The 21,072-nt window shown below is 36.8% G+C and overlaps 1 protein-coding gene across 6 annotated transcripts in view; it reads left to right on the top strand.

Annotated features, from left to right (window-relative positions):
- The window catches only part of Miro (mitochondrial Rho GTPase), a 73,394-nt gene that overhangs the window by 24,271 nt on the left and 28,051 nt on the right, over positions 1-21,072 (top strand). For all 6 annotated transcript variants that reach the window (XM_081750909.1, XM_081750913.1, XM_081750912.1 and 3 more), the window contains exons 7-10: positions 7,048-7,213; positions 9,264-9,384; positions 12,974-13,166; positions 17,458-17,593. In XM_081750909.1, coding sequence (XP_081607035.1) covers positions 7,048-7,213; positions 9,264-9,384; positions 12,974-13,166; positions 17,458-17,593 — 616 coding nt within the window. The remainder of the gene's footprint in view (positions 1-7,047; positions 7,214-9,263; positions 9,385-12,973; positions 13,167-17,457; positions 17,594-21,072) is intronic.

Raw genomic sequence — 21,072 nt, forward strand, 5'->3', positions numbered from 1 at the left:
AGCCTCAAAAGTGGAAATATAATGCATTACGTCGATATTTGTAATAGCGTACATTCAGGCAAACAATTATACGTTTAAATAAAATTTCTCAAAAGATATAACCTCTATTGTACTTCTAAATTCCTCTAGTGGCGCTTTACGGATCAGAGACGTGGACATTGAGAAAAGCTGAAATATCCAAGCTCGAAGCATTTGAAATGTGGTGTTGGCGCAGAATGCTGCCTATATCATGGACCAAAGACGTACTAAAGGAAGCTAATGAAGGACAACAGATCATGAAGATAATAGGAAAAAGAAGAAACAGCATGCTTGGCCATCTTACTCGGCACTCCAATTGAATCACCGTGCTGATAGAGGGCAAGGCAGAAGGAAAACTAGGAAGAGGAAGACCAAGGATAGAATATCTAGACGCAGTTACAAAGAAGAGACTTTATCAAAGTATAAAACAGCTCTCCCAAGCGAGAGAAAGTTTTAAAATTTCCATGTTATCCACCAACCTATGGTTGAGGTGAACAAGAAGAAGACTGTATATATATTTTATTGCTAACACAGTCAGCTGATAATGATGTTACCGTTGTCTGTATAAATGAGAGGTAATGTGTATGTATATTAAGGAATCAATCTATACAAATATGTGTCGGTCAATGGAATCAATACATAGTGTTATTGTTCAATTAATATAAACATTTCGTGATATTAGTGGTTGGCATTGGAGTAATATATGCAACTTCGTGACGAGAACAAAGGAAATTTATTGTTAGCATGGTTATTCAGTCGGTATTGTATGTACTTCAGTCTCGCTACCGTAGATTAATTGACAGAAAAGAGCTTTAAAAAATGTGATTTTGGGATATACCCATTGCCAATTAGACAGTGAAATACTTGAATAAATACTTGGAATACTTATCTAAGTGTATGAGTTGACGCATGTTTATAATTGTAAACGTAATCTTTTATTTTGTTTCAATCATTAATATTTTTCAGACCAGAGTATGTGATTCTTTATTAAAAATTAAAATATTTTGTAACAGTTTCCATAACGTAATGATGTGCTGCTCGGACTTCACTATGTATGTTCATATTAATGTAGGAAATAGAAACATCATATTGCTAAATCATTCACATACAATTTCAATTGTTGCCCATTATATAATTTTAAATTTTTAATATAACAATAAGATATAATACATAATGTTTCAGCTAACCGTTGGAAATTAATTGCTAACAATGAAAACTCAATATTGTTAAAAATTAAAGAGAACAATGAAAATACCATTATCAAAATACTTTCAAAAGCAGTTAAACTGTTGATATCAACTCCACTTTTCCCGAAACGTCCTCTGCCTTCCAGATCTTCAAAGCCTTGCTAATTTACTCTCCAAGTTCGTATCTACATTTGATCTGCCGCGCTTTCTGCTGAGAATTGGTTTTCATCAAAGTTAACATAGTACTGTTCAATTGAATTAACCAATGCTTTGATTCCTAGGATATTTGGGGCGTAAATGTATGCTATATCTCCTTAACTTTCTTTCCAAAATTTCAATGCCGTTAGTGTACTAGACTCCGTTAGAAATTATAAAAGAAAAATCTCTTCTAACTCCTTACCGGTGGGTAACGTACTCATAATAGCGGCTACGTTTCCTCGTTGAATGGCCATGCTAATGCGTTGAATTAGAAAAAAATTAGCTCGAGTGTCTCCTGATTTAATAGATCTACGTTTGCTGATTTCGTTAATAAATTTAGCTCCCTCTTGATCCCAGGAACCACTAGATTCAATTGCTATTGCTACAATCCAGTACTTAACTAGGAGATTAATATATTTATTTATTTTTTCTTTTGCTCTTCGTGAAACGATAAGTCCTGCTTTTGTTGATGAAGATTGGAGAGGGCATAAGTGTCTGAGCAAGTGAAATCCCAAATCAACGCTTTTCCTTGCTTCCATGGCACTAACGTCATACCATCTGGCCTTTTTCCGTCTGAATGGCTGCAACCAATTGGTTCTCTCACTGCTTGTACCCCTGCAGATGTTAAAGCTCTCAAAATTATGTCATTCAAGTTCGAATGGCGTGAATGTCTGCCCGCACTGCTTTTGCATCATAGGCCGTGTAAACCTCTTTTATCTACGAAAACGTTGCAACTTGGACAATGGTGTGGCTTGCATATATTTGCTCCTAGTCGAAGGGCAATGGATACTCGGAAGCTTTCGTTGTCTAGGTGTAGACCGAGATAAGGTGAGGGTAGTGCTTGAAGCCATGCACCGTTTACAGGGCACATTACAGCAGGAAACCTGGCCTTGTTTCGATGTTAGAAGTCTGACGGTAGTTCATGATGGGCTCGTCCCAGACCGACTGATTATTTAGACTTTCAGAAGCCGGGGGGTCTGACCCAACTAAATTTGACCATTTAGCTATGCAGTCCAGCATATCGGAGTTGGTGACTTCTTCGTCCTCCCTCTATAAAAGGGTTCCGATCAGTTGTCTTGAACTATAGAAAGAGACAAGTAAAAACGGGATAGCCAAATCTGTGGCACGACGGATTCCAAGACCACCATTTCTGACTGGTAATGATGCTTGTAGCCATGCTTCATCACTGGGGGTACAATTCAGAACATTCTCCAATCCTGTTTTAAGAGCGTTGTCGAATTTCTGCAGTAGATTATCGTCTCTCCAGGATGAGGAACACCGTAGAAAATACAACAATCTTGGGATCGAGAAAGATGCTCTGAGAAGGTAAAATGCTGAATGTGCAGAAAGTTTGGAAGGGCGTGAAAGTAGATGATTTAAAGATGAAATATTTTCCAGTAATAGCTTACTCCTGGTGTCTGATAAAAGAGCAGCTCCTAGCATTTCGCCGTTAGAAGATGTTAATAATTTAATCCCAGGCGCCGCATCGTTGAATCTATCATATAGATATTGAGTTTCAGCATTTGTTGCTCTTAGAAAGCTGACTTCGCAGTTCGAGTAATTGAGAGAGAATCCGATCGATTTTGCTTGTGTGCGTATATGAACTAAAGTATGTAATACTGACTCGGTTTCTCCAGCTATAATGCCATCGTCTAAATACCAAATGTTGAGCTCAGTATTAATATCTCTAACTATAGGCTGAAGAGTTAAACCAAATAGAGCAGGACCTAGTGGATCTCCCTATTGAACTCCACGTTGCGAAAGGATAATATTATCTCCTATAAAAAGGTAGCTAGGTTGTGAGTAGCTCTGATATATGTATGTATGTATGTATGTATATATGTTTAAAAAAAAATTAAAAAAATAAAAAGAGAGAGAGAGAGAGAAGTGGTTTTTAACTGAAGAGAGCATTGAATCTCGGTTAATTTCGTTGAAGGCATTTTTGAAGTGTATTTTGAGCAGGGCTTTAGCTTGAGGATGATTAAAGGGATAAAACATTCGTGCTGTATAGGCCGCAATTTCAGCTCCGTAGGGTACGCAGACTCCTAACTGGTGTGGGGATAATATATCAATTAATTATTCTCGCATTCTGGAACCTGGAGCATATAATTTTAGCTGTGAGTCGTCTCCACACATTCCCTACTGCCAGGGACGTACGGAGGGGGGGGGGGACACGGGGGTCCGGACCCCCCCCGAAATTTCGACTTTTTAAAAATTTTGCCTAATTTTAGGGGCAATTTTAGCAATTTTAATATAAAATAGCTTCATATTTAGTTTGGACCCCCCCCGAAATAAATTCCTGGGTACGCTACTGCCTACTGCTACTGGTCGAATGCCACTTTTCTTCTTAAGCGCAATGAGTGAAGAGCCGAAAAAATCGGATTTATCAAGGCTGGTAATTTTCCTGAAATTATCAGATTTAATAATCCGCAGATTGAGTTGATTAATCTCTCTTTCGTCTCGGAATCTTGAATCATAATAAGATCTTTTTGAACCGCTGAACGGAGATTATCCATTTCGCGTGCTGAACCCGTCGGGAAAGATTTAAGTGCTTTGATAAGTTCTGATGCTGAAACTTCAGTAACAGTAATGAATGCCTTGGAAGGTTCAGGAAAATTCAATGAATGAGAGTGAGAAGGATGTTTTTCTCTGAGGGATTCCAGTACTGATGTATACAGAGAAGTTAAAACATACTCGGAAGATAACAATCTCACTGCTCCTCGTATGTTTTCCTCCGCCAGTTTGTGTTCGATTGTCTTGATATTAAATGAGTTGGATGTTCGTGGTTGACGAGTTTTGTATGTATGCATAAAGTGGGTTGATAAAGCATCCCTATGAGAGTCTGATCAAGTCCTGACTATGCTTTACCCACAATGTGAGTGAGGTTAGTTACTTTTTCGGACACAGAGTACTACAAATAGGTAAAGGAAAAGGTATGTCCAAGATTCAAGATTGTCAGTTTTCATTATCTTTTGTAGTACGTCTTGAAGTGATTCTGCTACGGCCAATCTAGCTCCTCGAGGAACTCGGTGAAGAACTGGAATGTTGGCTTTTAAATAGGCGATAACATCACAAACATTAGATACAGAATCTTCAGAATTGAAATTCATGCCTTCAAAAACTATTTTACTGGATGATGGTTTGTTACTAAAAAGTTTATGGTGGCATCTGTCTTTGTGAATAGCTAAACCTCTCTGGCTGAAAAAATGTCTGTTGCAGTAAGAACATGATACACTATTGGGTACATCCGAGCTAACGCCTGTATTTGCGTTTGGGATTAAATTGGAAGGATCGTGCTGTGTAGCGTTGATAGTCATCGTTTGTGTTATTGGTCGGATTTTTTGTTATTTTCATCAGGCTGGTCCATATTATTTAGGCCTATTGTCTGCGTTTATTTAAATGTTAAACTATCGCTCATTGTTTGAAGGTCTCGAACTTATAACACCACCAACCGTCATTTCTGTTTTTTACTTGTAGTACTGTTATTACTGAACCGATTTAAAAACTGTTTTCACTAATATCGTCTTCGAAACATTGTGAACACTTGTGTATCAAATCCACTCTCCAACAGGAACCACTCTACCCGAAATGATAACTCTCACAGGAGAAAACATTTTCATGTATCGATATTTGACAAATCTTATTCCCAAATATTCGTGTTCCCGGCGGGAGCTCATGTGGTTCGGATTCCACGTTAATCAGTAGGTCCACGTCTCATATAGCCTCGCTGCTGAAAGGGACGCTAAACTAAAATCAACCCAAATATTCGTGAATTTTTGTTGCTCAATTCTTTCTAATAACCTATCCCATAATATTTATCTTTTTTCTCTCTTAATCCTTCTCGCTTTTTTCCATTTTCTTATTAATGTTCTATTCTCTTTTTCTAAACCTTGTACCTCTTCCCAATCTATATCATGTCTTATTTCTTTTACATGTTTATATATCGCGTTATTTTCTCTTTTCAGTCTCACGGCATCCTTATGTTGTTTTACTCTTTCTTTAAGCTTTTTTTTTCCTGTTTCTCCAATATATATAACATATCACATTTCTTACATTTTACTTCATACACTACTCCTTCATCATCTTCTTTTATGCCCTTCACATTCCTCATTTTCTTAATCACTTCTAGGATTCTTCTTCTTTTCTGTATGTGTTCAAACCTCTTTTCCTTAATAAGTTCTCTGGTATATCTGTCTTTTCTCCAATGCTCTCTATCCCATGCCATTTTCTCTACTTCTCTTCCTTTGTCTCTTTTCTCTGACCTTTCCTTCTGTCTTCTTTATGTTATAACCATTTTTATTTTGTGCGTCTAATATATTATATTGTTAATTGTACTAATTGGATGATTTCTGACACCTTCCTAAGCCGAAATGAGTATTTCTACAAACAAGCCCAAAATTATGTACGTTTTCATAAAAATCATCTGCATAAAATTTTTCACTGCAATAAGTCTTCTAAAATATGAGTTGAGCTTCCTCATACCTGTATGGTTAGTGCAGTGATTCCAACTGGTGTGTCGTGCATTCCCATAGGGTGTGCTGCGAAATTTTAGAATTTGAAAGTCATGAAACAATTAATTTTGAGAAGACTGTACTATCCAACACCTCTAGCTGCAGCCACAATGCTCAGTGCTACATAGAGTCACTACCTCATAGAAATTTATAGTCTTTCATTACTATAATTTATACCATTATTAATAAGAGAATCAAGCAAGTGTCGTCAGTTAAGTGTGTCAGTCGAAAAAGGTTGGGAACCACTAGGTTAGCCGCACGTTAGGCGCGGAAGACCCAGGTTCAATTCCCGGCGGAAACGCAAGTTGTTCGGATCCCACGTTAAGATGAAAGTCCACGTCTCATACAGCCTCGCTGCTGAAAGGGGCGTTAAAACTCAAAATTCACCACTGGTCAAAAGAAGAGCATTCTAGTGCAAGGAATTTCCATTATTATTTCGAGTTTTCTGACATCCTCATTGTTCGTTGTGCACACGAAATGGTGCAAGATAAAATTATAAAAGGTGCGATGATTTGCATGTGAATTGCCTCGATCTGCTGAAGAAGGAGTCAGGGAATACCGAAACAGTTACAGTTAGGTGTATATAAATATTTGACACAGTAAATAAGAGGTTAATTTACAAATTACTTGATTCGCTTGACAAAACAAGCTTCTTCATAAGTTTCCTGAATTATGAGAATCAAAGAAAGAAACGAACGTTTTCTCAAAACAGCTTATTAAGATATCCTAGTGTTGATTTAATGCAGTGGTATAGGTTCAAAAATAACTCATTAAATAAATGCTTTTAAACGCGCTCTACTTTTATTCGTACTATTTTTACGTTCAAGAAAGCCTATAGAAATGAAGAATGTTCTCCTTTGATGCATTCCACCTAAGGGTAAGGTGCCAAAACTGTTGGAAGAAATAGAAATATTCAAGTTTTTCAAACATAAGTACGTGGATTCAGATGCCAGACAAGGGAATGTGGAATTTTTCTGACATGAGTATTTATTGTGTAATTTTAATGTTATTAATAAGTGTTAAGACATTAAGTTTTTTTTCTTTCTTTCTTTATGCACTGTATTAGTTCTTATGTACCTTGTCATTAAATGCAAATGAACATTTTACTAATAATAATGATTTTTTTCTTGTAGATATGTGATACAGATAATGATGGATTGTTAAATGACATTGAGTTAAATGCCTTTCAAAGAAAATGCTTTAATGCACCATTGCAACCTCAGGTACTGGAGGATGTGAAAACTGTATTAAGAAGAAATATCTCTGATGGTGTAGCCGGTGATTGCATTACTTTAAAAGGTAAACAAACTTTTATGCTATATTGAACTTCATGAAATTATTCGCATGGGATACATTTTTAAAATTCTGAATGACATATTTGTTCATTTCTGTGATTCTAAGTTGCACTTGCTAGAGGTTATGCATGTACACTATTGTCCAAAATGATATCTATAACTGTCTTCTTGTAAGAATATAATTTGATAATGATTTTTCAGGCTACTTTTAATACTGATACTCTGTCTATAATCAGGAAATGTATATTTGTGGTAAGTTTCATAGAAAAAGAATTATAAATACGAAAATTAAAATGAGTAAAATAAAATGTTGCTAAATGGACAAGAAGTTTTATTTTCGTTTTATTGTTCTCATTTACTGCTCTTTTGACATAAAATTTTCCACACACATGTCTTTGCCGATTATACACATATTAACGTTATAAGAAATACCGGACGAACTCGTCATCAAATTATATTCCTACAACAACACATTTATAGACATGCAACAGTTATTTTGAGCATGAGTGTACCTTTGTAGGTAATGAAATATGCATCTTTCAAGAATGCGTAAAGGTTTCAGTACGTAGCTTAATTTTCATAAGGATATTTCAAGTTTGACCTTCGAGTTTCGTTAGTTAAAGCATTAGACGGTAGTAAAATGTAGTACACAGTACAGTAATTTGAAATTGGGACTAACTTTTTTCCTCAACGTGTTGTACAACTGTGCAAGTCAGCTATGGTGCAAACAAAAGAGGAATGGAATTTTTCGGGAGTAACTGATACATGATACCAGTCAATTGAAGACGACACATGTCCGGGTGCAGTGAGGGATCCTAACTTCTTCCTGAATATCCTTACTGGGGATGAGACGTGGGCTTTTCAATATGACCCGCCGGCAAAACGTAAAAGTGCAAGTCTCCTAACTCTCCACAAGCCAAAAATCTGCACCAATCAAAAACCAAAATCAAGCTTTTGCTCATTGTTTTTAACGATAGTAAGGGCATTGTGGATTATTTGTGCCTACAGGACAGACATTTAATGCCTTATTTTATCTTAAGGTATTGAAGGGGTTACTACAAAGTATCACACATATGAGGCCCCAATATCGGTGCGATGTTCAGTAGCGTCTGCTTCATGGCAGTGCCTCAAGTCACAAGGCAATGATCGTGCAAGACTTCTTGTTCCAAAAGGGATATGTGTGTTATCCCACCTTCCCTAGTCTGTGGGCCCGTACGATTATTTTTTATTTCCTAAACTCAAGTCTTCCTCAGATGTTCGTGCTTTGATGACGTAACGGCCATCACGAGGGCTACGACAAGGGTTTTCAACAACATTTCACAAAAGGACTTCCAGCAATCCTTCTATTCACTGACAGCCAGTGCGCAACGATGTATGAATGCAGGAAGGTTGTACTTGAAATGATCCAAAGTAAGAAAGTTTCTATGTTCAGTCTCGTTTTTTCTACAGCTCCAGTCTCAATTTCAAATTGCCACACTGTGTATTTTATGTGTATTTAAAAAAAAAATCGTAGTATGAGTTACGTTGTATATAACAGTGTGTGTAAAATACACTTTTGAAAATAAAATATACTATTTGGGCTTTTTCTTTCTCAATTTTGTACGACCTATCAGCAAAATATGGGAGGTTAAACATCAACAGCTCTATAATGATATGGGCTTTTGTCAACTTGTCAACTTAAACCTTGATCTTATCGATGACTCGAATTTCAACGCGCCTAGAATGACCCCAAAAAAAAAAAAGTACAAGAGAGCGGAAGCGTCTGCCCAGAAATGAGAAATCATACCACGATGGCTTAATGGTCGCAGAATGCTCATCTGATTTAAAAGACGTAGGTTCGATTAACAGCTAAATGCTTTTGTGATAGGCATGGCATTCATAGGTTTCCTTGTTCTTATTTAAATAATATTCTGTAATTACATGATCTTTGAAGGAACACCCTTAGCTTAAGCAGACTTCCTTCCACAGTAATCAATAAATATCTGTAAATGTCTACCAATAGTTTCAAAATAGTTAGATCTCATAAATGTTTATTTATTCGTTTGTTATTGCAGGCTTCCTTTTTTTACACTGCCTATTTATTCAAAGAGGACGTAATGAAACTACATGGACAGTGCTCAGGAAATTTGGGTATAATGATGATCTTCAAATCGCTAAAGAGTACCTTTATCCTCCGTAAGTATATATAAATTTTGTCGTTTATAAATGTGTCATATGGTATTGTCAGTGTTATCATAGTTCAGATTTAACGATATGGCCTGAACATTGCGTAATTAATTATCGATGTCGCTTTTGAAACATGTTTTATCAAGTCTTATCGCTCTTAGCAACATGTAGTTATCTCCAAAACCAACCTATAAAATTTTCTTCGCTTTAATTTTTTAATAATTAAATAGAATTTACAGTTAAAAAATTCAAGAACATCAAGTTGATTTATTTATTTGTTTGTTGAAGTTTAAGCCCCCCCCTTTTTTTTAGCGCCGAGACACTATGAGACGTGGACCTACAGTTTAAGGTGGGATCCGAACTACCGTAATGCATTCATATTTGTTAGCTCTTCTACTGGGAATCGAACCCAGGACCACGAGCAACGAAGGCGGTAACCATTAGATCAGCGGGTAGGGAATAAAGTTGTTGTACATAAAGACATAAATCCACTGAAATGTAAGAAAGTAAAAGATCTAGAGCGTTAAAATTGTATCAGTGAACAACTATATTATATACCATACAATATGTTCCAGCATAACTCTGGAATCCCTGCACCAATTTTAATCAAACTTGGCACAATATTACTTATAGCCCGGATAATGTGGAGTAACACCCTTTAGCATACCTGGGGAGGAGTAGGGAGTGATATATAAATTATCGAAAACGACCGACGTAGTGTTGAATTCATTGTTTTCAGCATCGCTTAGATAAATTATGACACATTCGATGTCGTTTAACTCCAGTTTCAGACGCAAAAATAATCGAAAACTACCGAGATTAGTGTCAAATCCATACTTTTCTGGGTCGCTGAGATAAATATTCACACTTCAGATACCGTTAAAATCCAAATTCAATCTACATCTGCGTGGTGAGTGAGAAGACGTGAGAAATAAAATGTCTAAGGTAACCGAAATTACTGTCAAATCTATCGGAGTCTGTCATCGATTACTGGACTTTCGGGATAGCTGGGCTGTTGGGTGTCAGTTCCGATCAAGCTTAGGAAAGAACGGGGATGTCAGTGGCTCGGGAATTTACAGGGCAACCCTTAGCCGTGCTCTGTTTGTTACTTATTCTACTCAGTAGTTTACTGTATGATGTTTAGTTATTCTTTATTATGTTTAGTTCCTTATTTTGTGACAGGGGCAACACGTTGCTGCTGGTGTAATATATATATATAAGAAATGTAAAAACGGTTAGCTCCTGTTAGACCACAGGACCAATTTTGAAGGCTTTTCCACATGAGTAGACCCTAGCCCAACTTAGGTTTTATTACATTAATTTTCCGGAGTGGTTTAGGGTTTAGAGTGGGTTCAAATATTTACTCCAAAAATACAGTGCCTCATTGAGCTCGTCAAATTAAAAAGTTGAAACTCGGTATATAAACTCCTTATTAAAAATAAGGGTAAACATTTCTCAGCGATTTTAAAAATTCCGTTCTAAAGGGATATAGGGAGAATTTTCTATATAAATAAAAATTATTGGACGAGGTTTGTCGATCAACCCCTATATCGCTGCACCAAATTTGATAATTTTTTGTATATGAGTGGACCTTAGTCTATCTTATGCTTTTATCACATCGGTATGGGGATGAAAGTAAGGGTGCGGAGGAGTGAAATGTAAAAATAATCGAGAATGACCGAAATTAGTGTCTAATAAACACATTTCGAGGTCGCTGAGATAAGTAGTGACACTTCTAATGTCGTTTAGGTCCAGGTGGAGCCACCATTACCATGCGGGTCGAGAAGGGATGACATTACGGATTTTTATAATTATTTTTTCATTGAAATAAGTATCCTAAGGGGTGTCCATAAACATATTCTCTTCGTGCGAAGTTTTCAGCTAATACATATATATATATATAATCGAAAAAACAGAAATCAACTTACCTCATTACTACTGCGCTGGACCATATTTTCACCTGTAGTGTAGCTTGTGTTTATCACGGAGTTGAGAATCATTTACAGAGAAAAAATAGACCATTCTTAATGCAGTGCAACACTCTGTTACATCAGAAATGATGGAGGAAGAAATTATCGCCGGACTTGTTGCTCTAAAACTGACCATAGATGTTCAGTAATGTTCAAGTCCAGGGATACATTGGGCCACGCCTGACGTGTCTGCCTAGGTGCACTGGCGCTTAGTGATTTTGAAAGACAGTTGTTACGGAACAACATCAGTACCACATGATATGCGTAGTCACCAAAAATGTGCACATAATCACTGGCGAGTAATAACAGGACAATGGAATATGATGAAATTGCGGCTCATACAAGCACACAGCCGTCGCCATTTCTAAAGATAGAAGGTTTTCAGTCCAGAGCATACACTTCTTGGGCGTCCCTCTCAAATAAACACGGTCTTTTGTTGGAAATAAGAAGAAAGTAAACTCAGCGGACCATCCGGTGATCAGAGGTTTCGAAATCACAATCCGACCGCAGATGTTGAGGTTATCGAGCTCAAATCGGACTGTGTTTGTAGAAACAGCCACTTCAGATGCTTGTTGAATTTTGCAGTTAGTTGCCCTACTTTGAATTCTGCAGTCAGTTGTGTCGTATTATCTCTTCAGTTCTTGAAATTCTCTTCAATGTTCGGCGAGATTTCTAACTTATGTTTGGTTTCCGGCCACTATTTGTATTCTGGGTTGATACCTTCCTGCGAGTTCTTTATTACCTTAAACATAGTTTCTTTCTACACAGCTAATCCACTGATAATCTTGGATACATGTACTTCCTTACAATTTGCCGTCTTTTAATATCGGAGAGTCTCCTATTACCAATATCTGCTCTCTTGCACACACGAAGCTATACTCTACATTCATTCAATATAAAGAAATCGTAATGGAAAAATTTTAGTAGTAATAACTTCAAAGATTACGTTCTGCAGTACGTGAGTGTTCTTAATATTTTGATTACTAGCTGTATACACTAGACCTACGGTACCAGATTTTAGAAAGACCCTATAACTTTCATCCTATCAAAAGCACAAATGTGAAAACAGAGTCAAGTTATCATATATTTATCACTTCTTTCGGCTAGAAAAAGAATAGAAATCTTAAACAATGCCAAGTTCTATTGAATTCGAAAATCGGAAAATGAAGTTTGAAACTTTAGTGCTGAGAACAAGTTGCTAAGCAAAAGCCTTACAAGACGATGGTAGAACTTGTTCTCACCACTAAAGTTTAAAATTTCATTTTCCAATTTTCGGATCATCATGATCACTGGATAGTGATCACGATCAGTGATCATGATCATTACGATCATGATCATTACGATCATGATCATTACGATTACGATCATGATCATCACGATCAGTGATCATGATCACTGATGACCTAATGCCATATTAAACTAATAAGTCGTAATTAAATGTCTACAGATATTCAATGAGAAAAGCAAATAGCTAATACTCACCACAAAAGATATATATATATATATATAGCAGAATTTCTTCTACATATTGTGATATTGTGATGTCCACAGATATTATTTCCCAATTCAAATCTCTTTAAAAGATTGTCGATTGATGTCTGTTTATTAAGGTAAACTTTCTCTTTCAGATTACGAGTTCCATCGGGTTGCAGCACCGAATTAACACATCGTGGGCAACATTTTCTAACAATGATCTTTGAAAAATATGATAAAGACCAAGACGGTGCTTTGTGTCCGGAAGAATTGGAGGATCTATACTCGACATGCCCTGCTATGCTGTTGCCAGATGATTACCAGAAAGTAGTACCAACAAATGAAAAGGTGAGCTTACGAAGGTTAAAGAGAGTTACAAAGTAGATTCGGTCATTTAAGAGCAGATTCGCTTCCTGAATTAAATAGAGCTATAGACCAATAAAGTCTAGTTCAATTTCTGTTTAGGTCTGTGTCATTTCTCTGTATCAAGTGTGTGTTCTTCAGTAATTAGGTAATATGAGTATGTGGCTGACTGGCTCCTAAACCTCAAAGTCTAGTTTGAACGATGTCTTCCTTTGAAATAAACATTTTCTGTGAAAATGATGGCGGCTGGTAAGGATCCAGCTCAGGCGACATGCTGTAAACGAGAAAATAGCGTAAATTTGTCTACCTTAGCAAGATTTAAGGAATTAAATCCTTGATGTCTAAATCCAGTAGATCATTCAAATCCTTGAAGTCTAAATCCAGTAAATTGTTCAAATTCTCGGATCCTTGATATTACTAAATATTTTAGTTGAGGATGACAAACCTGTTCCGTAGTAAAATTTATTCACTACACCCGCAAAGCTAATCCGAAATGTTGTACAGCTCCATTCGAAAATGTCTCTCAAAACCATCACAACGTTTGCCTTTCACATTAGTTGATACTGTGAGATTAGTTCACGGTCAGCTATTGTCGATTATTTGTTTCCTCTCAATGTAAGAAAGTAATGAAAAAGATTTTTTAAATAGTTTTTGAATTATGCTTTCACTAACCATCTTCAAAATCTAAAGAGTCACGACAATTGTAAACGCGAAAGACGAAGAGAGCCACAGAACAACTCATCGTTGAAATTGAAAACAGCGGCTTGGATCGCTTAAGTACGAGATGAAAAGCATGAAGGCATGCGCAATATAAGTCTTGTAACGTAGTAGAAATGCAGCCAAAGCGTTGACAACGACTTGCTTCTCTACCTGCCTCATTATAGAATAAAAATAATAATAATAAATCTTTGAGCGTTGACACAGGAATTGCATACCCATAGAAAACGCCACTGGTTGACATCTGAAAACAAAATGCAGCTTCTTGCTACATACCTCTGAAGAATGCAGTGAGTTCCTGTTCCATATCTTTATAGGGAATGAGACGGAGATGGAGGGCATCTATGGAATGGAGATTCTTACCTGTACGGAAGAAATGCAGTAATGCCATCAGCAGGGAAGGTCATCGACTCTGTTGTTTCTTCGATTGTGAGTGGGTGGTGTACAAAGTCAACACAAAGATTCATAACCATTAGGGGCGATTCGTATTGCCAAACATTGCAGTCGTTGTGCACTGTTATAAAGAATAAGACGTGTTGCAGATTGAGCAGAGTCATTGTTCTCCTTCACTACAACGCAAACCCGCACATATAAATACACCGTAAACCTGCTTCAGCGATTTGGATAGGAGGTATGGCAGCATTTGCCCGACGGTGCAGATCTTGCACCATGCGATTTTCATATTTTCGGCAAACTTAAAGAACATTAGGATAGACAACAATTTGCCAACGGTGAAGAAGTTTAAAAGGCTGTTCGTCAGTAGTGCCTCCGTTGCCAAGGAATGGATTTCATTTGATAGGAAATTGAACGATTACTGGAACTTTCGGACCATTGTTTTCAGAGATTGGGTTACTATGTCCAACAATAGTGAGTGATATCTGTGTCATTTTGCATTGTAGTGCTTCACTCAATGCAGTTTCATTGACTGCCTAAAATCATGTGTGACTATCTTTTTGAATGCACGTCGTAAAATAGTAGTTTTCTGGTTCTAAATTAATTTCATACGTCTGACATTTGGTGAATTTCATTCTTCCAATACTTAAAAAAAATTCCAAAGATCGTGCACAAAGCGTATTTATGGTAGTGTATGAGAAGTAGGAGGCACTGAACGTATTCAGATCAATTATTTATGTAAAAGATGTCAAGACATATTACCAAAAATACTTGCAACGAGAGAAGGAAATAGGGAATAAGCATAAAAAATTATTAAAAAAAAAAAAAAAAAACTGAAAAGTTGAATGTAAATTACAGAACGTAGCCCATGAGAGTAACAGTTGATTATCACTAACCCTCGTTACGACACATCTAATTGCTATTACGTGCCGATACATTCTTGGCTTCTCTGGGGCCTGTACGTGAGAACAATATCAGTTGAACACGATGTGTGAAATGATGAAGGTAAAAATGAGACAGCTTTCTGTGAAGGATTCATTTGCGGACTTTCCGCCTCCCACCATAGCCACTTAGCAATAGCCAGTGCAAAGAATGTGTTTTAATCGTCAACAAAGCTGGTATTAGTCTCATCATCTGACGATGTGTCTAACGCCTCTGCGGTATATGAACGGCCGGAAATTGAGGAGAACACGGCTCCAGTCGGCTCTAACCCCCAATACAATGCACGTCATTAGGAGAACAGTGACACAGGACAATCCCCTAACACAGAAGTTTGACTATGCGACAACTATATCCCAAGAGGCTCAGTTTCCATCATTCAGAAGAACATTGCATTGGAAGCGCGCCACAAAGCGCTTGGACACCACATCCAGAAGTAGTTCTTAAACGCTAAAACAGTTGAAACATGCCTCGCAGGGGACTAATGGAAAGGGATATTGTACCCTGGGTGAGGGGTGGCTCTACCTGGATGAGACAAGAGTTCGATCCATTTTCTACCATCAAACAGACCACAAAGAACCGTGCAGTGCAAGGAAATTTTTTCCAAGGGATTTTCGGTACTGGTGGAATATTGTAGTTGAGGAACGCAGCTTACTTCCAGGAGAACATTATAGACCCTCTGTATGACACAAACATCCCCCCACCTGTAGGAGACCACAGATCTTGAATCCAAATGGACAAGGGCGCGAGCTATACCGCATGGTCGTCCCAGACGTTCTACGCAAGGAAGACGAAAGAGGCCAGAAATTCGAGTGATCCCATTTTTCGTCCATCCCTGTGAAATCCGAATGCCTCACCAATGGACTACTGTGGGTCTGAAATCATTAAACAAGTACTTGGTGAACGCTGTCCTAGCACCTTGCAGGATCTTCGGACAGTTGCCGAAGCGATATGGTGGGACATTTTCCTTCCCATTCTACACAGGAGTTTGCTGCAGTGGAAACCACACTGCCCTGCAATTGTTCGGGTTCGTACTCAACATCGAACACAATCGTTGGTGAAGAAAGGGGACTTACTAGCCGGGTAATTGGGTCAAACTCGACTATTTTTATCATGGACGATCGTCTGTAGGAGCAGGAGAGTGATTTTTAAAGGGTTTGTGTTTAGTTTGGAAGTGAGCGAGTAAATCTTAAATATCAAAGAAAACAAAAACTTAACTGCTATCTACAAGATAGTTTTTAAATTTTTGAATACATTTTGATATTCAGCCGGAAGACTTAATTATTTTATGAACGAACTCCACAATTTTTATTTTTACATTTTTTGAAACATATATTGTAGTTACATTTGTGTATTTGCTTGTGAAAAGACACACAAACATACTCAAGTATTTAAGTGCATATTTTACTTTTGGAGAAAGGTCAGCGATTGTTCGTTTACTTCTGTGTGAAATTATATTTAAAAATCCAGTAGAAAAAAAAAAAAAAAAACCAACACCAAATTAGTGAAGTTAGACCAGCTGTACGGTAAAAAGAACATATTCGTAGGAATTTGCTGTGGTCTTTGAATTTCACTGGAAAGTGAAGGGAAATATTTTGAGGAGAGCCTGTAAGAATAGTGAACTCTACTTAAGAAAGAAGAAGAGAATTTGAGGATCCGAACCATATGAGCTCACGCCGGGAATTGAACCCGGGTCTCACGTCAAATACGCGTAGCTAACGCGTAACAGGGCTAACTGCTTAGCCACGAGGGAGCTAAGAAGAAACGTAAGTCAGAAATACATTATTATTATTATTATTATTATTATTATTATTATTATTATTATTATTATTATTATTATTATTATTATTATTATTATTATTATTATTATTTTAAGGGAATTTAGTTTAAGTAACTGGATTCTTTCAGATTTTGAGTAGGATTCAGGTAGAGGTCATGTAGAGAACTAACGTCCCTAACTGTATCTTTTTTGTGTATCTACTGGTTATCTGTACTGATTTTGACAAGTTCGTTCGTGTATATAGACAGAGCTATTCATTTTATTTAGGAAAATTGCGTTGGAATGCATGTACCGTAACTTACTAAGTAATATCGTTCCTTACTTGAAGTAACTTATTTACTGTATCAGGAAATGTTTAAAACTTTCTAATTTGACCGTAATTTTTTTTTCAAATTGCTTAAAACATATTGTATTCAATTTCCGTTTGTGTTTTTTAAATCTTTCTAGGGTTGGCTGACTCTTCAAGGATATCTTTGTCATTGGGCAGTTACAACTCTGTTAGACGTCAGAAAAACATTAGAGCATCTGGCATATTTAGGCTACAATATATCAGAAAATGAGAATCAGTTAACGGCTATTCAAGGTAAGTTCTTGTACCATTCATCATGAGCTAGTAGAAAGTAATTAGATTATTTACATAGTCACAACATAACTCCCAAATCGTTTGAGCAAAAAATTAAAGGTATATTTATTTTCTTATTATTGTATAATAATGGTAGGATTACGTGGCGAGTGCTTAGAAATTTCAGTTTTCGTAACTTGAAAAATTCTAATTGGAATTCTTCGAAAATCCAATTTAAAGAAAGAATGTGACAATAAGGAGAGCGTTAACGTTATGCGAAGATTTCATATTATAATGTAGTCACAGTCATTGTCCCTTCCAGTTAATACGAAAAAAAAATATGGATATTTATTGCTGTATACGAATGAGGATCGACTGAAGAAAAGAATTAGTTATTTTAATATGAAGTTTGTAATCTTGATTGATTTCTATGAGAGATTTTCCAATGTAATGAAGTAACGATGTTTGACATTACTTTTTGTTTACATGTTCTGACTTGCCTCTCTCTAGTGATCGCCTGTCTCACAAAGTAGCTCTTTAAACGCATGCCCTTACGTACAATGTAATTATACGTTTTTCGTGACGGAAAAAAAAAAAAAAAAGATTCGTTTCAGTCGGCTGACGGGAACGCAAGAGAAGAGGAAATAGGCGAAGCGTAAGCTCTTTGGCTGTGCTGATGCACTCAACCCAACCAAAGTGGGATGCATTTGTTCCGTTTCTTGTACAAACACAAAGAATGACTCACATTATGTCAAAGATAAGAAGAATTTCAAATCATTGTATTTGTTTGCGACGTTCATATTCAGATCATTATAAAGGAAAAAAGATAAGAACACTTTCTTTGTGTACTTTACAATCTCGGTATTTAATATTATCTTATGTACGTTTATGTAACTTCTAATGCAAGCATTTAGAGCACGAATGAATATTCGTGAACTACGTTTTAAACTGATTTACTACTGAAATGTTGCTCTGAAAACAAACTGCGATGCCACAGAAAAACATGTAAATGTTACACTTTTAACAGGGTGTCCACCCACCGGGAAAAACCGGGAAACCGGGAAATTTATGAACCAGGAATAAGCCATGAATTTCTCCAAAGAACCGGGAAACACGACGATAATAGCCGAAGAAGGCCGAAAGTTAAAAACGCAAGGCGTAGCTCAATTGTTTTCTACCGATAAGTCACTGGGCGCTTCTGAATTCATGATTCGTTGGGTCGGTTCCAGCGTCATCCTGTCGGTATCCACCGTTTGGGGCGTTCGAATTCAGCATCAATGGTGAGTCGCAAGTGAATGTGGCAACGGTGAAACAGGCGCTCGCTTGAATCCTACGTTGTGGTTCGCTTATCGACCATGTTTTGCATTTTAAAAAAAGAATAGAGTAGTGATACGTCAAAGGGGGTTGTTTGAAACTTGAAAGAGTGCTATGTTGTAGTCAGCAATCATGTGTGCGGTCTTTTGTTTTGGCCTTGGTCTTTTAAGAAAGAAAAAAAAAAAAAAAAAAATATGGGTAATTATTTAACTATAATTCAACTTTAAGTAGTACGAATTGTTTCTTTGATATATTCTTTATTATTATTTTTGTTTAAAATGAATAGCAATGTAAAGATGAATGCGAATAGTAAATGGCGGGAATGAGATTGTCTAGTTGGCAGTTAGGATTGCTTGTTTAGTCTGGTTCTACAATCTCGTGATATCTTTAACCACCAGATAAGTTAGCAAGATGTTGCTGCAGTAGTTATTATTTTACGTAAAATAACACATTAGTACTGTGGTAAGTGGTACCATTCCATTATCTTATCTGACGATTAAGAGACTTCAGGAAATTGTAGGGCTTGCTCTAAGGGAATATTTATTGGTATACAACTTTATTGAGTAATTTAAAACTTTCATCAAGATGTTGCGGCAGTAGTTCTCATTTTACATAATATATTAATATTGTAATCACTTATCATCCCGTTCTTATCTGATATTTAAGCGGCATCAGGAGGTTGTAGGACTGGTCCTCATAAAATCTTTATTGATGGCGTACAAGTTTATTGAGTATCTTTAAAGCTGGTTTTAAAAATACTTCAAATGTACGGATGTGAGCAAATATGCAAAACGAAAGCAGTTTTCAGGCGTGGAATGCCAAAATAAAGGAGGGCATTAATTTTCGGGATTAGGCAAAAGTTACTTCTGCATCACGAAGTGACTAAAAAAGATAAAATAGTCAGTAAGAAAGTCATTAGTCCATTTTTTTTTAAATCACGTGTGGTAACATCAGCACAATAAGTACAAGGGAGCATATTACGTCTTGATGGTCATTATTCTCTTAACAGTATGGAATAACAGTAGAAAGGTTTTTGTTACAGTGATTCCACACCACAGAAAATAAATAATTTGTTCATGAACATGTATGAAACAGCGAGTGTGGGATTGCGTCTGATGAGCAATCGCCACTCCGGTCCCGGCAATAATCCACTTTAATGTAAGCGAAATATTGAAGTTTCTTGCACAAATTCTTGCGGGCCAATCTATACAAACTGTGATAGTAAGTACAAACATAAATAACAAAACAAATCTAACGTAACCAGACCTAACCTAACCAAAACTTTTTTGGGTAAGAAATTCTGGCCCCTATCAGGCCGACATATGCCAGGATATTATTATTATGCTTTATTGCCTAATACAGTGGAAAAATCAGCTGGAGGACTTTCATTTGCGTTGTGAATGGATTAACTCATGTTGCGTTTAAGAAGTCGTCCAAAACTAATAGTCATCCACCGATCATTGTCATAAAAACTTCTCCGACACTATTAGTAAGCAAAGTTCATCCACTGATCATTGTCAAGCGTCAACTTCTGCTTCTTCGACTGAGAATGACACATCTTTTTCCTGTCAGTCAGGCAGTATTCATTCTACTTCTTAACCGACTATTAAACGTTACCTATTAGCAGATTCAGTTACTAAAGCTGAGCGTTGTGCATCAACATTTAAATTGATGTTTTCTGACAGTGATATTGCAGAAAAAATGCAATAGCATCGAACTAAAGTGGGGTACACAGTAGTGTTTGGATTAGCACCCTATTTCGAGCGAGAACTTCAGAGGTTATTAAAAGACTGTACCTACGTTGTGATATGTTTCCACGAATCATTGAATAAAGTTTCTCAGAGGCAATAAATGGATTTACATGTACGATTTTGGGATTCAAATAAATCTCTTGTTACAACAAGATGTTTACACCTGTTTTTCTCGCATACTCAACAGCGTCAGGTGTGTTAAAAGGTATCAGTGAAAAGGTATCTTCGGACGTTTTAAAGAAACTCATTCAGGTGAAACTTATTCAGGATGGGCCAAGTGTCAATTTTAAACTATTGTCAGATTTGCAACTTGAACTGCAACATACGCCGGAAAGTCCAGTGTTGTTAAGCATTGGTAGTTGCGGTCTTCATGTAGTTAATGGGGCGTTCAAAACCGACATGCAGAAGACAGATTGGGACTTAGTGGGGTTTTTA

The sequence above is a fragment of the Thermobia domestica genome, chromosome 3 (assembly GCF_964235325.1).
Source record: "Thermobia domestica chromosome 3, izTheDome1.hap1.1, whole genome shotgun sequence".
Taxonomy (NCBI): Eukaryota; Metazoa; Arthropoda; class Insecta; order Zygentoma; family Lepismatidae; genus Thermobia; species Thermobia domestica.